The 15,989-nt window shown below is 43.2% G+C and overlaps 1 protein-coding gene across 1 annotated transcript in view; it reads left to right on the forward strand.

Annotated features, from left to right (window-relative positions):
- LUZP2 (leucine zipper protein 2) overlaps positions 1 to 15,989 on the forward strand; it is a 221,576-nt gene that overhangs the window by 84,918 nt on the left and 120,669 nt on the right. Inside the window, exons 3-4 of the mRNA XM_066639890.1 lie at positions 6,002 to 6,064; positions 13,999 to 14,061. Of these exons, the coding sequence (XP_066495987.1) occupies positions 6,002 to 6,064; positions 13,999 to 14,061 (126 nt within the window). The remainder of the gene's footprint in view (positions 1 to 6,001; positions 6,065 to 13,998; positions 14,062 to 15,989) is intronic.

The following is a 15,989-nucleotide window of genomic DNA, read 5'->3' on the forward strand; positions in this document are numbered from 1 at the left end:
TGGCAATTCTGGGGCATTGACTACAGCACATAAGAGGAAGTTAAACACTTCCTTATACTGGAAGACTTTCTCTACACCTGATGAAATACATTTTATCAATAGTGTTTTTATTTTACGCTTATTATTTTTGTGTATTGCTATGTGATACTTATTGTAGAAGCTTGTACTGTATCCTGGTTTTTAAAAAAATATTTTGTGCTTATGTTCAGGATTGTGTTGTAAACTTGTGAAAGCAATTTAGTAGTTTGGTAACATTCCACTTGTGTTGAAATTCTTCATTTTAGCTTTTTATTTATCATTTCAGTTCTTATTGTCCAAATTCTTCTTAGTAGTGGGTTTTATTATTCGTTTCCCACAATATGGGAAGTTTCCCATATTGCAGTGGTTGCCAAATTTTTCAGTGCCATGACCCAACTCATCCTCCACGGTGGGTCACAACGCGATGCTCCTGGTGGTGCTGGAATGCCTTATTGGGAAGGCTCAGAGGCCTATTCCAGGTTGTGCTGGGCCTGCAACCCATTCTATTGACCTCCATGGGGCTCAGAATGACCCTCAGAGGCAACCGGAAACAACTTCTGTTTTGCGGGTGCAACTTCTGGCTCGACTGGAAGTAGCTTCCAGTGGCTTCTGTGGACCATTCTGAGGCCTATGGAGGCCAATATAGTTGGTTGTGGGCCTGGTGTGACTCGGAAAAAGCCTCTGGGGCCTCTCAATAAGGAGCATTGCATCGGATCCAGTGTACATGGGGTTGCTTCCCACCACTAGATTTTGACCCACAGTTTGGGAAATGGTGGCCTCTTCTGTTGTATCTGCCTTGTATTGCACAAAGTAAGGACTGCCTTAGTCTTCCACTCTTTGTGGGTTTGAAGGTCATGACCATACCCTTTAAGGAAAGCCAGACTTACAGAACTCATTAAAACACATTGCAGTGTTTTACCCTCCACACAATTCACATTATTGAGTTCTGGAGGTCCTACTTTATCTATCCTACCTGATGCATTGGCTTGTCAGATACCTTAAAGTTGTCTTAACACATATCCACCACCTCTACTGTCATTACTTACATTGAATCTGTAAGTAATCCAACTGTTAACTTTTTTCATGGTCTGTCCTGCCTAATTTCTAGCATTAGTTCTTTCTGCTCCTAAGCAGCAGAAATGCAAACACCAAAGTGGAACTGGGCTATGTAGTTAGATTAGGGAGCAGAATTCCAGCCAGCTGTACATCTCATTCTATTATTAGAGGCACTGAATGACTCCTCTTGGTCTCCTCCAAGACTCTTTCAGGCTTCTAGCTTGTTCCTTCCCTGAGATGTGAATACTTATTTTTAGTCAACTACAACTCCATACTAACTTTTGGTTGTCTCAGGGTAGGGCCTTACTACACGTTACACACAAATGTAGGTGCGTCAAATATGTAGAATTTTATTTTCTTCAGAAAAAGCCACTTTGGCAGAGAATAAAACAGGGGCGGACCATTTTCTATGGTCCGCCCCCGGAGGCTAATGGATCCTGAAGGCTTCCTGAGGGCCCTGGGGGACTTTCCCACTGCCAAGACTGGCGCCTCATCTGTGACCCTGGTCGACCTCTGGAATGGGGAAATGTCCAGGGCTGTGGATGAGATTGCTCCTGAGCGACCTCTGCCATGCCGCAGACTCAGAGCGGCTCCTTGGTTTACTGAGGAGCTGCAAATGATGAAGCAGCAGGGCAGGCGTCTAGAGCGACGGTGGCAGAAAACTCGTGATGAATCCGATCGGACACGGAGTAAAGCTCATTATAGAACCTACTCCGTGGCGGTGGTAGCAGCGAAGAGATCGTTCTTCTCTACTACCATTGCGTCTGCTGATAGCCGTCCGGCAGAGCTGTTCCGTGTGGTGCGGGGCCTCCTTCATCAGGCCCCTTCGGTAGTCCAGGAGGAATACATGGTCAGCCGCTGTGATGTGTTTGCCCAACACTTTGCAGATAAAATAGATCGTATTCGTCGCGACTTGGATGCCACATTGACAATGTCTGATGATGTCCCCTTGGCAACTGCCTGTCCAGTATTGTGGGATTCTTTTCAGCTTGTGCAGCCTGAGGATGTGGACAGACTCCTTTGGAGTGTGAGGCCATCTGCCTGCCTGTTTGACCCTTGCCCAGCTTGGCTGATTAGAGCGGCCCGGGGGGGACTGGCTGAGTGGACGGGGAGGGTGGTCAACTCTTCTTTGATGGAGGGGACGTTGCCGCTCGCCTTGAAGCGGGCGGTGGTTCGCCCCCTCCTGAAGAAGCCCCCCCTGGATTCCACTGTGTTGAATAACTATCGGCCAGTCTCCAACATCCTGTTTCTGGGCAAGGTAATTGAGCGGGTGGTGGCGGCCCAACTCCAGAGGGTCTTGGATGAAGTGGATTATCTGGATCCTTTTCAATCTGGTTTCAGACCGGGCTTTGGGACGGAAACTGCCTTGGTCACCTTGGTGGATGACCTACGCCGGGGACTGGACAGGGGGAGTGCGTCCCTGTTGGTCTTGCTGGACCTCTCGGCGGCTTTTGATACCATCGACCATGGTATCCTTCTGGGCCGATTGGCCGAGTTGGGAGTTGGAGGCACTGTTTTGCAGTGGTTCCGCTCCTACTTGGAGGGTCGGTCCCAGATGGTGGTGCTGGGGGATGCCTGTTCGACACCCTGGCCCTTGAGGTGCGGGGTGCCGCAGGGTTCAATTCTGTCCCCCATGCTATTTAATATCTACATGAAACCACTGGGAGAGGTCATCCGGGGGTTTGGAGTGAGGTGTCATCAATATGCTGATGACACCCAGCTCTATCTCTCCTTTCCTCCAGACTCCAGGGTGGCGGTTGAGGGCCTGGAGCGCTGTCTGGAAGCAGTGAGGATCTGGATGGGGGCTAACAAGCTGAAATTAAATCTGGATAAGGCAGAGGCTCTCCTGATTCGGAAATCCTCGATGCAGGTGCTGGATTATCGGCTTGCTCTGAATGGGGTTGCACTCCCTCTGAAGGAGCAGGTTCACAGCTTGGGGGTCCTCCTGGACTCGCAGCTGCTCCTGGATTCCCAGGTGGCGGCTGTGGCTAGGGGGGCCTTTGCTCAGCTTCGGCTGGTGCGCCAGCTGCGACCGTACTTGGATCATGCAGACCTGGCCACGGTGATCCATGCCACGGTGACATCAAGGTTAGATTACTGTAACGCGCTCTATGTGGGGCTGCCCCTGAAGACGGTTCGGAAACTACAATTAGTACAGAATGCCACGGCCCGTGTGGTCACCGGAGCCAGGCGGTTTGACTCTATCAGTCTGCTTCTCCGGGGGCTACATTGGCTGCCCATTCGTTTCTGGGCCCAATTCAAGGTGCTGGTTTTGACATTTAAAGCCCTATACTGCTCTGGGCCAGGATATCTTAGAGACCACCTACTCCCGTACAATCCAGCTCGCCATCTCAGGTCATCAGAGAAGGCCTTTTTGCAAGTGCCGCCACCCAAGGAGGTCCGGGGGGCGGCTGCAAGAAATAGGGCCTTCTCGGTAGTGTCACCAACATTATGGAACTCCCTTCCCCTTGACTTGAGAATGGCTCCCTCTCTTGAGAGTTTTCGGCGAGGCCTGAAAACACTGTTGTTTAAACAAGCCTTCTGATTATTATTATTAATAATAAAAGCACAGAAAAAAGACAGTTAAATTGTCCAGTAGGGAGGCATTGCATTATTTTCCCACCTGCCCCTTCTCTATTCCAAGTTGGTATCCTCCCCACCTGTTGGGTTACACAAATATGTTTACCCTGGCCAGTATGTTTGCTATCCTATAGAGCAGTGGTTCTCAAACATTTAACATCGGGACCCATTTTTAAAAATTCAGAATCTTTCAGGACCCACCAGAAGGTCTGTCATGACTGGAAGTGACATCATCAAGCAGGAAACATTTTTAACAATCCTAGGCTGGAATCCTACCCACACTTACCCAGGAGTGACTATCATTGTTAAAAGTATATACATAGTAGACTGTTAAAAGTACAGATCTGTAACATTTCCCCCAATGCAGTCACATACCAGTCTAATATATTAAAAATGAAATATTGAAGTGAATGGGCACCCAACTGAAATTGGCTCATGACCCACCTAGTGGGTCCCAACCCACAGTTTGAGAAACACTGCTGTAGAGGAAACAGTAAGTTTGAACATTGCCTCCTATTGCCTTTCTGTCCCCAAATCACCTCCAATATGATTTCTTCCCCCAGTGCTTAAAAAAACAAGAAACATAGAAATGAATGTCTGCCAGGTGTTACATATGCTTGTATGTAATGTGAAGTTAACCTTGAGAAACAATGGTTCCCGGTTGTTATTGGACTCCATAAGAGTCCAACGCTTGTACGCAGACTGTAAAAAGACAAAAACAGGCAATTGCCCGCAAGCGCTTTTACAGGCTGCATCTCACTTTACCCTGAAAGATCATCCTGTATCCGGAACATCTGCACAGCTTGTCAATGCCCTAAATGCTGTTAATCTATTAAAAATGTTCTATTAATTATGCAAACTCTCTTCTACTGGAGTAACATGGTGTTTAAAAAAACATAAGATTCATTAGAAACCACTTTAGATTTTTCATGAGGCCTCTTAATATCCTGTGCGTAATGAAATATAAATACTAATGAGTTTCTATGTAATAATAAGGACAGAATATAGGGGTGGGGGAAGAGTAAAGCACTCACCACAGCTTTCATAGCAAATGGAAAATGTTCTGTGCACATTTTCATTCAATAGTAATGAGCTCAGAAATGGGCCAGTTTCTTACATGGATATCTGTGAGCATAGTTACATTGTCTGGTCGGCAGCATTTTGAACATGAACGGAATTAAAATGCACTCAATCTAGGTAGCTGCTTACCAAGAAGAAAATCAGTGAAGATAAATTGTGAACTAAACAGCTACAGGCTTGTTCTGCTTGTTGTAGTAGTGCTTGCAGTCAGCATGTGGTGTTTCTCCAGTCAAATCTGACACAGTGACCATGTGGGAAAGAACTGTGATATTCCCCAGAGTTGCTCCTCTTTGTGAGCTAATGGCACTGATGTATGGAGTAATCGAGTCCTATGATGAAGTGGAAGTAGCAACCAAACCTAACCTCGTCTGATACAAGGAAATGCATTTGTTGAAAGAAAAGAAAACATGTTTTCGGTCAGTTGTCCTTGGAACAGTCAGCTTTCATTTCTGGAAAATAAATGTACATTAAAAATAAAGGGTTGAAAAATGAAAGGAAAATATGGGGAAGAATACACATTCTTCCCAACACATTCTGGAGACTGTAGTTTGTAAAGGGTAGGATTAACAGTTCTCAGATTCTTTAGTAAACTACAGTTCCCCCAAATGCACTGGGGGAATAGAAGTATATTGAAAGTGGATTAAAGCTGTAGTGGTCCTCCATGAGCACCAACATCTATTAGTACAATTCAAACATGGGAAAGTGAAATTTACACCCTCAGACCAGAACTACAGTAGTTGGTCACCAGCTCACAGAATTCCCACACCCCAGTAGTAAGCTCCACCCCTTCTTCTATTTTAGTTTGTGTCTAGAACACATGGCATTGGATCAAGTCCACATGTGTTTTGGCATTATTTGAAGGTGAAATTAACTATGCTGTACAAATGTAAGTCTGGAGCATAGAAGAGAAAAGAAAAAACCAGAAAAATAATTTTTAAAAAGGGTAGTTATGTGTATCTGTCACCATTCCTTTAAAAAGAAAAAAAAATTATTTGTACAAGTATGTATTTTCTATCTTAGTTTACAGTGAATTTTGGAAGCCTAGGGTGTGTTTCTCTATCTCTGTAAATGAATATTTAAGTATAGAATCCACAGTCACCCAGAATTTTTTTTTTAAAAAAACAAGATGTTATGTATTACTTTTTATTTTGAATGTATTTTTATCCTTTCTGCCATTTGAAGATCATATTTTGGTTCACTGTACTGAAATATTTAGGCATTTACTTAATATTTTAGTACTAAAAACACATTTCTTTCCTGCCCATAGAACAAAAGCCTGAAAAACAAACTCCTATCCGGAAGCAAGCTTTGTGGTATTCATGCAGAAGAGGTGAGTAGAATTTAAACTATTTTCCTAACCCCAACAAACCCAGTGAGCAAATGTCATCTCTCTGAGGCCTGCCATAAATTTATTTCAGGTGTGAAAAATGTACTGTTCCAATGTTAACATAAGCCTGTGTGTCGAACTGTCTCCTTGCTAACAGTAACATCTTATATATTCATGCATAAAGGAAATATGATCCCAAGATGTATTCAGGGGTGAAAGGCCTGAAATTTGTGTGGTTACTTATACAATTCTAAGATTTTAGCTAAAGCTGTATGGAAAAACAGTATAAAAGTATGGGACTGGATTTCCATAGGCCAATTGATAGTGGAAGCTTTTTTCTCCTAATGTTAATAACACATTCAGGGGCATACAGTTCAAACTCGAAAAGCTTTTAAAAATTTGTACCCTCCCACTTTGCTTCCGCTTCAGTTTGTTTGCACATTGTGGTCCAGAACACAGAAAGCTACCATGTACCAAGACAGAACATTGGTCCATCTACTTTAATATTGTCAACTGAATGGCAGGGGCTATTCAGGATTTCAGACAGCCTATCTAGAGAATGCTAGCCTTACCTGGAGATACCAGGATTGAACCTGAGACTTTCTGATGCAAAGTATATGCTCTTCCACTTCCCCAATACACCCGCATCTCCAACTGAAAGAAAATGGAAGTTTCTTCTGTTCATAGTAGGAGAGTGGCACCCAGGAAATGACCCCTTTGGTATGTGCAACTTCTCCATCTGTGAATGTAATGGAAGATTCCATTTAAATAGCCCTAATTCAGTGCATAGTAAACTAATTAAAAAAAAGAACTTTAATGCAAGCTCTATTGCACTTTTAATTTTTTCTCTCTTAAGCCGTTCTTTTTCATGTTTTAAAACATGTGGGCTATGAAACAGCCGTATGTGGTGTCCACGTCCTGGCAATGACCTGTGCACACTGAAATTCTTAAAATTAGTGTCACATTTAGCAAGTCTTGTGTCAAAACTGTTGCAAAGTGCTTATCAGGACAGAAGCGCCGGGATGCACTGCCAAGGGCAGGAATTGTAGCAAAGATCTGGCCTGACGTGTGATCGCAGTAATCGGATGAGCAGCTCTAGGTCGTAGGTCAGAGAGCCAAGGGAAGAGGCTGGCAGCAGGTCTTTCACATACTTTTGTTTTATTTTGTTTTAAAAAAGCTGAATCATTGTTACCAGGTATCTGTGTTCTCTTGAACCATCTGGGCACCATTAAAACAAGAAGAGCATTTGGGGAATTGGGTTGAGTGAGCAGCTGAATGAAAAACTGTAGAAAATCATCAGTGTGAAATCATCAGTGTGAAAATGGATACAGCACACGTGCACCTGGGTCAATGGCTGTGCTCCAGGCTATGATTGGCATAAGACATTGCAAGCGGTTGGGTAGCTGTCTTGAATCAAGAGGTTGGTCCAGTCAGACTCTGCTTTTCTCAGGTCTGGAGAGTAGCCAAGGAGAGACAGACCACTATGTACATCAGAATGTCACTCCCTTCCACTTGACTGTGTGCAGGAGTACTGTCTGGCTGGTATTCCCCTCTCTCTTGCCAGAACTCCATCTATGGGAGGGGTGTGTGCAGGCATGCAAAAGCAGGGGCATTGGTGGATAGCCAATCCAGGCAGTATGCAGGCACACACCGCCCTCACAGTGAGAGTGACTGTTCCCTGAGTAATATCTCTTGCATCAGACTGCTATATCAGTTTAAGATAGCCACAAAATTTCATGTCCTTGCATTCTATCTACAGGGCTGGCACTAGAAGTCAGTCAGGTTGTTCTCAGACTGAAGATCCAGGGGATCCACCCAGGCAACCTCTAAAGGCCCCATAGAGGGGCACCAGCAGCATGAAGCAGAGCTTTCTTCCATCTCCTGCCTGCAGCAGACAGAGGAGAGTTCTTTGGGCCACTGCTAATGGCCACTGTGTCTGCTGCTGCTTCCCCTCCCATTGCTCAGTAATCCTCCCTGTAAGTTCCTTAAAACGCCTGAATGACTTGCTCCCACTGGTGCCTGGACATCCAGGCATTTTAAGATGAAGTGTAGCACAAGGAAGGACTGCTAAAGCTGCTGTTCATTCCCTTCCATCACCCAAAAAGGTATGGCGACACAAGAAGCTTGCCATATGCTAGTAGCATAGTAGACAGGGGATGCAGAGGCAGTGCTGCACCCTGGGGGTGACAAGTGTGCTACTGGAGCCCCTACTGAGCAGATGCCCGTGCTTTGTTTGGTAGTGGATTTGCCCTCCCCGAGACTTCATACAGCTGGAAATTGAGGTCCTGGAAGCGATTAAGGTGCATGTTATGCTGTCAGTGCATCACTACCGAATCGCTTCCAGGTGCTACGCAGTGCTCCAGGTACATATGGGGCAGTGTTGTGTGGGGTGGGGGGTGACATCTGCCCTGGGCGGTGCTGCACTGGCAATGTCACTGCCACATGCTGCGGGGAGCAGCAGCAGTTGTTGGAGCAGTGGTTTTTTTCACCTTGTTCTGGGCTTCTTCCACAGAATCAAGGGAGGGCATCTGGGTATTTTAAAAAGGAACCCTGTATGAGGAAGAAGGGTTACTGCAGCAGCTGCTTTTCCCTACTATATCACTTGGTCAGCTATGGAGGAACTTACTAGGTGATGTAAGGTGAAGTGCATTGTCCTTAGGTGAATTTCTCTGTCACTGCAGCAGTAGGGTGGCTTCTTCTCTCCAAAGGAGAACCCTCTTCCATGTGCTACCTACATTTTGGACAAACAGGGGAGGAAGATTTGGGGAAAATGTAAGTGCACATGTAAAGGGGAGCCTCCTCAGGACTTGTACTCCAGGAACCCCACATACCTGGCTCCACCAAAATCTGTCTGATACAAGAGGGACTTAATTCAGTCAGCTGAATCAGAGTGGCTGCCCTGCGACTGAATGATGAACTGAGCAATTAAAATAAATATTACAGTATCTCGGAGCACCTAACTCAAATAACTATTTAATGGACTTCATGTTTTTTATCTTCAGTGAATAACAAGGCAACATAGTGTTGAGAAAATTAATCTCAAAACACAATTCCAAAAACAAGAACAGTTCACTGGGTGTTAACAATGATAATAAAACTGATCACCATTTCACAAGGGATATGTCTCTCTCCACTTTTAAGCTGACAATCACTTGGGATAATGCTTTCAAACTGGACTTATTGTGCACCCCATCAGAGAAATCATGGGTAATTCAACCTAGCTAAATATTGTGCTTTCACTAGTTAAATCAGATCTTTGTGAGACATGTATTAAATAAAAACCCACACTAAAAACATTCATATGTATAAAACAGAAAAAGTTCATATTCTCTCATTTTGCCCTTATCAGGGCACGGTTCCCCGCATCTTGCTTGCTGTCTTACTTGCTTAATTGCACTAGTTTTGTTCTTTCTTTTGCACTGTTTCATATCTGTATTTTTCTCCCTTTAAATACACTGGAGTAAGCTCTATAAACTGTTATTTTTCTTAACATATCAGAACATTATGGGTGATGTGACCCTAAATATTGATGCTGTGCTCAGATGGATGCTATGAGAGTTGGAACTAGGAATCACTCCCTCCTCCCAGAATTTTCTCTCTGCTTCTTTTTGTACCTTTCCCCTTGTAGCTAAGATGCATTACTTTTGAGTTACAGCCATCCTTCTACAGGTTGAGCCTTGTTATTCTTGAAGGTTCTGTCCCCAGAACTCACATGGATGGCAAAAAATGCACTATAGCAAATCAATTTAAAAATCAAAGTCCTTTTGCTCCCCTGATTTAAAAATAGTCTTGCTGACCTTTTGAAATGCACACAGAGGCAATCAGTCTCTCTCCAGGCTTGTAGGCTTCACTAGGAAGGAGCAATCCCTCCCTTCACCAGGAGCCACAGTGAGAGGGAAAGAATGGAGGTGATAATCATTGCCATTTAGCCTTTGTGTTCAGGGGGAAGGGAGGAGTGAAGCCTGCAGAGGAAATGATTGATGGATTGTCAGCTGGCTGTCCTCTCTGGCATTATTAAAGAATATTTTCCTTTAACTTAAAGGGCCCTTCTCATCAGCTTTGAGATAGAAAAATCTGTGGATTCTGTGGATAATTAGGTTATACCTGTAATCACTTGCATGACTGTCTCTCTGCAACAGTGTAAAACAGTTTTTTGATTTATAAAAGGGTTGCATTTTTTCCCATCTCCAGGGATCAGCACATTCCTTCTCATTTGCAGGGGCCATTCGTGTTGAGTCAAGTACATGTATAAAAAAATCTGTGTATAACAAGGTTGGACCTATACTTTTATTACTACTATATCCTAAACCTATACAGTCCAATCCTATCAAAGCACCCCACCACCAATGCAGATGCCGCCATGCCACTGGAGCGCACACTGCATCCTATGGGGGCATCTAAGAGTAGGATGAACATTTGTTCCCTTGCTCCAAGGTAAGCCTTCACTGCCCGAATGGGTCTACTTGGATCTGCTCCAGTGGTTTTGTTGGTGCAAGTCCAAATGGACCTGGGAAGGTGGATTGAGACTGGGAAAAAGGGCATAGGATATTGGCGGTACTGCTGCAGCCAGTATCCTCCACCTTCCCAGCCTCAACACCCCCCTCCATCTCGGTCTTACTGGTAATCTTCACTACTATTTTATATGGCTTCTTAACCATTTGGTTTTGCATGTTATTTCAATACATTGTAATATTTGCAAGTGCAACTATGTATAATCTAACACTAGAGTTGAAATTTAAATGACAAGCAGGGTAACTATTCAGTGCTTGGTATTACGTCTGTGCCCCCTGAGTATTTTAGTCTATGGATCTTCTGCTTATGGTGGTAGTTTTGAGGTGACAGCTTTCCAGAATTGCTCGCTGAACATCTTTCCAAGGGGAATATATTTTATAAAAGGAATGTGTGTTAAAAATAAACCTGCTTGGCTAGCTTGGCTATGGGTTTACCCTAGGTAAAAGAAACTAGAATAGATCACTGAAACATATAGCAGAAGATCGCTGTAATTTACACTTACGAAATCTCAGCAATAGACACTTCTTTATGGACCATTTGTTCTATAACTTCAGTGTAATTATGCTCCAACTGAATTTGGGCAGGAGCTTAAATATTAATTACATCAACTTCCCAAATGGTTTAACCCATTTGTACAACTATGGAAAGCTGTAGCCCAGAATCAGTTGCAATATTTAGCTACTGGACTATTGGACTATTGGTTAGCTCACCAACCGAAGATATACTTTGCACTTGTGAAGCCTGATGTTTGACCCCCAGCTTTGCTAAGGAAAACCCTTGCCCCCCCAAAAATGTTTTGAGATGTGCACCCAATCATGCTTGATAATCATGATGAAATGGATTCACTGAGTAGATGAAGCTCCCTACCATGGGCTACAATCTCAAAAACACCTGCCTGGATACTCTTTGGGATGCAATGGAGCCTACCTCAATGCCAAGAAAATTTGAAATTTATTTTGTATTAAACTTCATTTTGACTGATCAGGAAGCATTTTGAGCAGCTGTACTAAGAGAATGGGCTTATCAACAGGAATATCAGGCTGAACACCTGTGTGTATCTGTGCCGATACTTTTTCAGAATTGACAAAACCTAAGTGCTAATTAAAAATGATTACAACTGAGATTTTCCTGTTGAGAGGGGTGGGTGATGTTTCATCAGCCAGTGACATCATTGTTCTGAAAGGTTCAGGGAGCCCAGGCCAAGACAGGGTGGCAAGGTAGCCTCTTCAGGTATATTATTATTATTATTATTATTATTATTATTATTATTATTATTATTATTATTATTATTATTATTAACAGTATTTATATACCGCTTTTCAACTAAAAGTTCACAAAGCCGTTTACAGAGAAAAATCAAATAACTAAATGGCTCCCTGTCCCAAAAGGGCTCACAATCTAAAAAGATGCAAAAAGAACACCAGCAGACAGCCACTAGAACAGACAGTGCTGGGGTGAGGTGGACAGTTACTCTCCCCCTGCTAAAAAAAGGAGCACCCACTTGAAAAAGTGCCTCTTACCCAATTAGCAGGTATATAACTCTGCTGCTAAGCTATCAGAGTCAGGGCACAATCCTAACCCATTTTCCAGCACTGACCTAAGGGTAATGCAACTTTGATGTAAGGGAACAAACATTGCCATACCTTGAGGAGGCCTCTGTGCCTGCCCCCCAACTGCAGGATGCAGCATATGCCCCACTGGCACAGCTATGCCAGTGCTGGAAAGTGGGTTAGGATTGCACTCTCAGTCTTTTTGCTTTTTGTGTTGGGCAGTGAAAGCCCAACACAAAGGTTCTTGATTCACTGCCGACCTTTGGGGAGCCACTCACTTTACCTGGGGGAAGGGAACAAAGGTCCCCTTCTCTCGAGGAGCAACCGGCAGCTGCCTGGAGTGCACAGGATGTTGCGGCAATCATTTTTGGCGCTGCTACAGCCCTGGGCAGCTCAGGATTGGGCTGGCTGTCAGTATTGTAATGCTGTAGAAGGGAAGGTTCACACTTTGTTCAAGCTCAGGAACTATACTACGCAGGTTACTGAGAGTCTAGTTAGACTTAGGAGTTAGTCTTTTTGTTTGTTTTATTTGCTGCATATGCTTTTGTTTGTAATATACATATAATGATAATCACTGTCTGCTTGTGTGAATTCGATCTCTGAGTGAAAATGTCAACAGGCTTTTTTGTTCACTGTTGCTTAATGTGAGTAGTTGGCATATAAGGCAATGTAGCACATTGGTTTGCAAATATGAAGTGATAGAAAACATAAAGTACAATTCTTGCCAGCATAATTTCTGCTGCTTCATTTCATAACTCATTTGGAATTACAATTTGTGAAAAAAAAAATTTGTTGAGAAGAATCATCCTGCCAGGATAGCTCCAAAGCCTAATCACAGGGCTGTCAAACATAAGGCCTGCTGGCCAGATACAATCCTCAGAAGCTCTTTTTCTGGCCTCTATGATAATTGGGCTGTCCCATCAACTGCTTTCAGCTGCTGAGCTGCAAAGTGCCTCATCAGCAGAAGAGGCACTGCTTAAAGGGTGATGTTGGGAGAGCCCAATGATCATGCAGGCCACCCTTTCAGCTGCACCACTTCTGCAGAGTCACTGGGAAAGCGAGTTGGAAGGAGGTGAGGAATGGTATGGAGGAAGAGGCAGACCAAGAGGGGTAAGAAAGGGAGAAGTTGTTAAGGTGCCGGAAGAGCTCAATTATTGCACCGGTTGCCTTTTCAGCAGCTCCATTTCTGCTGAGGCATTCCTTTGGAGAGCACCTCTCAGCTGCTGCGTTGCAAAGTGACACATCAGCAAAAATGGCAATGCTGAAAGGGTGGTCCGCATGGTAGCTGGGCTTATCAAGGTATGCATATTTTTGTGTCATTTGCAACTAATGAATTCCAAAGTGAGAAAAAAATGTGCTTATTTCTGGTCATCACCTGTTTAATGGTGTCAGTTCCTGCTTAATGGCATCACTTCCAGCCCTCAGCAGGTGCCATGAATGTTGTTTGGCCCACTGCATGAAACAGGTTTGATGCCCCAACCTTATTTTGTCCATTTATAGAGATTCTCAAACTTTCTGTTCCCCGCCCCCAGAATCTAAACTTAATGTCTCTCATTGTGAAGACTGAGGACTGCCTGATACATGATCTGTAGCTAGAGTGTATGCTGTGACCTTGAATTCAGAGGAACAAGTGCTTACCCTTCACTCTTTACCTTAGTACTGCAGGAAACACCAGGGTAACAGCAGCAAAGGTGATTCATTTCATCAGTAGATGTGATTTGACCCCCCTCCATGCATATGCACACCGCTGACAGCAATCACCACTGAAAAACCTCAGAATGCTCTTTCCTATTGCCTGAACTTTAATATCGTTTCCTCTGCAGATTGTTAAATATAAATTACTTAAAAGATTAATGTATTATTCTCTGCTTGCAGTCAAAAAAGATCCAAGCCCAACTGAAGGAGCTTCGCTATGGGAAAAAGGATTTGATTTTTAAGGTGAGTTTGTCATTTGAACTGGCAAAGGTATTTGCTTACAGGCAGTGTAACATTAAAGTAATCTGACCAAATGATTTTATTCCTCAACCAGTGAAGGAAAGAAAAAAATTAACTGTCAACATACATATTCAAAAGGATTGGAAAAACTGAAGGGCAAATTTGATTTCTCTGATGCATTGCCCAAAATTTCAGCAGCTTTTCCACTGAGAAAATGTTTCTAAAGGGTAGGACCTTCCGAGGCAAAAGCAGATAATGCTTAAAGCTTCAGAATGGTCTAGAGGGCAGAGCCTCCGTCTGCCTGAAGATAACATCCACAAGGTCGCCAGTTCGAGGCCACCGGCACCGTGCGACCTTGGAGCAGCTGACAAGCTGAAGCCGAGCAATTCCATCTGCTCTGAGCGTGGGAGGATGGAGGCCAGAATGTGAAGCCAGATTGGAATGAAACACCTTGAATGTAGTCGTTCTTGAAAGAAAGAACCTTCTTTGAAATTGTAAAAATCCCTATTTAATAGGGATTTAATAAAGTCTGCCTATGTAAACTGCCTTGAATAAAGACCAAGAAAGGCGGTATATAAATACCTGTTGTTGTTGTTGTTGTTGTTGTTATTGAATGATAAGATTTACTTTATGGACATTTGCATTCAAAATTTTCACGCCTAGCAAAGTCTCAGTGCGTTCACAGTTATTCTCATTTCTCATCTTTTTCTCACTATTTTTCTGGTTTCTGTAAATAACTTTCCAGAATATGCAGCCATGGGAGTGGATACTTGGCATGTGACCTTCTCCAGTTTTTTACCATTATGAGGCATGATAATTCTATGCTGTATGCAATCAATATAATTTTTCCCATCAGTTTAAAATTTGGTACAGAGAATCTCCTTCATAGGCCGTCCATTTCAGGAAAAAAAAAAAAGATAGATAAAATGACTGGATTACAGCAGTTCAAAAATTTTGACAGGAGACATCAGGGCCGTTTGCTTCTGAGCATTTTCCCTAGTGAAGCAACAGGCTTTAAAGTTGATGTTTCAGAAACTGACGTTATTGCACATAATCTGATATTCCACTGGCGCCTATCGTTCAGACGTATGGTGAACATCCAATGTGCACTAGTTATGAAGCTAAAATGTTCTGATTTTACTCAGTAGGGTCAAAAATAAAGATAGGTTACTGCCTAGGTTGTTATGATGGCAGAGAACTTTCAGAAGAGTAAGCAGAAAACCCCCTGCCACTGGAATGATCAGGCTGCAGCAACAGCAATTGGCAACTGGGGATGGATTTATATTATGTGGGTGCCTATAGATCATGTGTCCAGGAGACACAGGTTTTGCTGTGTGTATGAGAGAGATATTACATGTGTGTGGGCATGAATATATGCATGAGGAAAGTGGTGATGTGTGGATGAAAGACAAGAAATTCTTATGGATCAAGTTATTCCTGCTTCATTGTTCCCTATCTGGAAAACAGCTAAATGTTTTCTAGATTATTCCTTTATCATATAATGTATATTGTGAATGTATGTGGCTGGCTCACTTTCTTGGTGATATGCTCTGAATATGTCTTGGGAACTTGGTCATAAAATCACTGTTTTGGGGGGAGACTTGAGATTCTCAGTGGGTATATTTCCAGTCTACAATCAAGTACATATTTACTAGAATGGTTTCTAGATTTGTAATACCTTAGTGCACTATTTCTCAAACTGAGAATCGGGACCCACTAGGTGGGTGGGGTCATGGGTCATGAGCCAATTTCAGGTGGGATATTCATTTCAATATTTTATTTTTAGTATATTAGACTTGACGCCAACTTGGTATGTGACTGCATTTGGGGAGATCTGTACTTTTAACAGGCTACAATGTATAAGCGTTTAACAATGATAGTTAATGTTACTCCTGGGTAAGTGTGGATAGGATTGCAGCCTAGGATTATTA

The sequence above is a fragment of the Tiliqua scincoides genome, chromosome 1, assembly GCF_035046505.1.
Source record: "Tiliqua scincoides isolate rTilSci1 chromosome 1, rTilSci1.hap2, whole genome shotgun sequence".
Lineage (NCBI taxonomy): Eukaryota > Metazoa > Chordata > Lepidosauria > Squamata > Scincidae > Tiliqua > Tiliqua scincoides.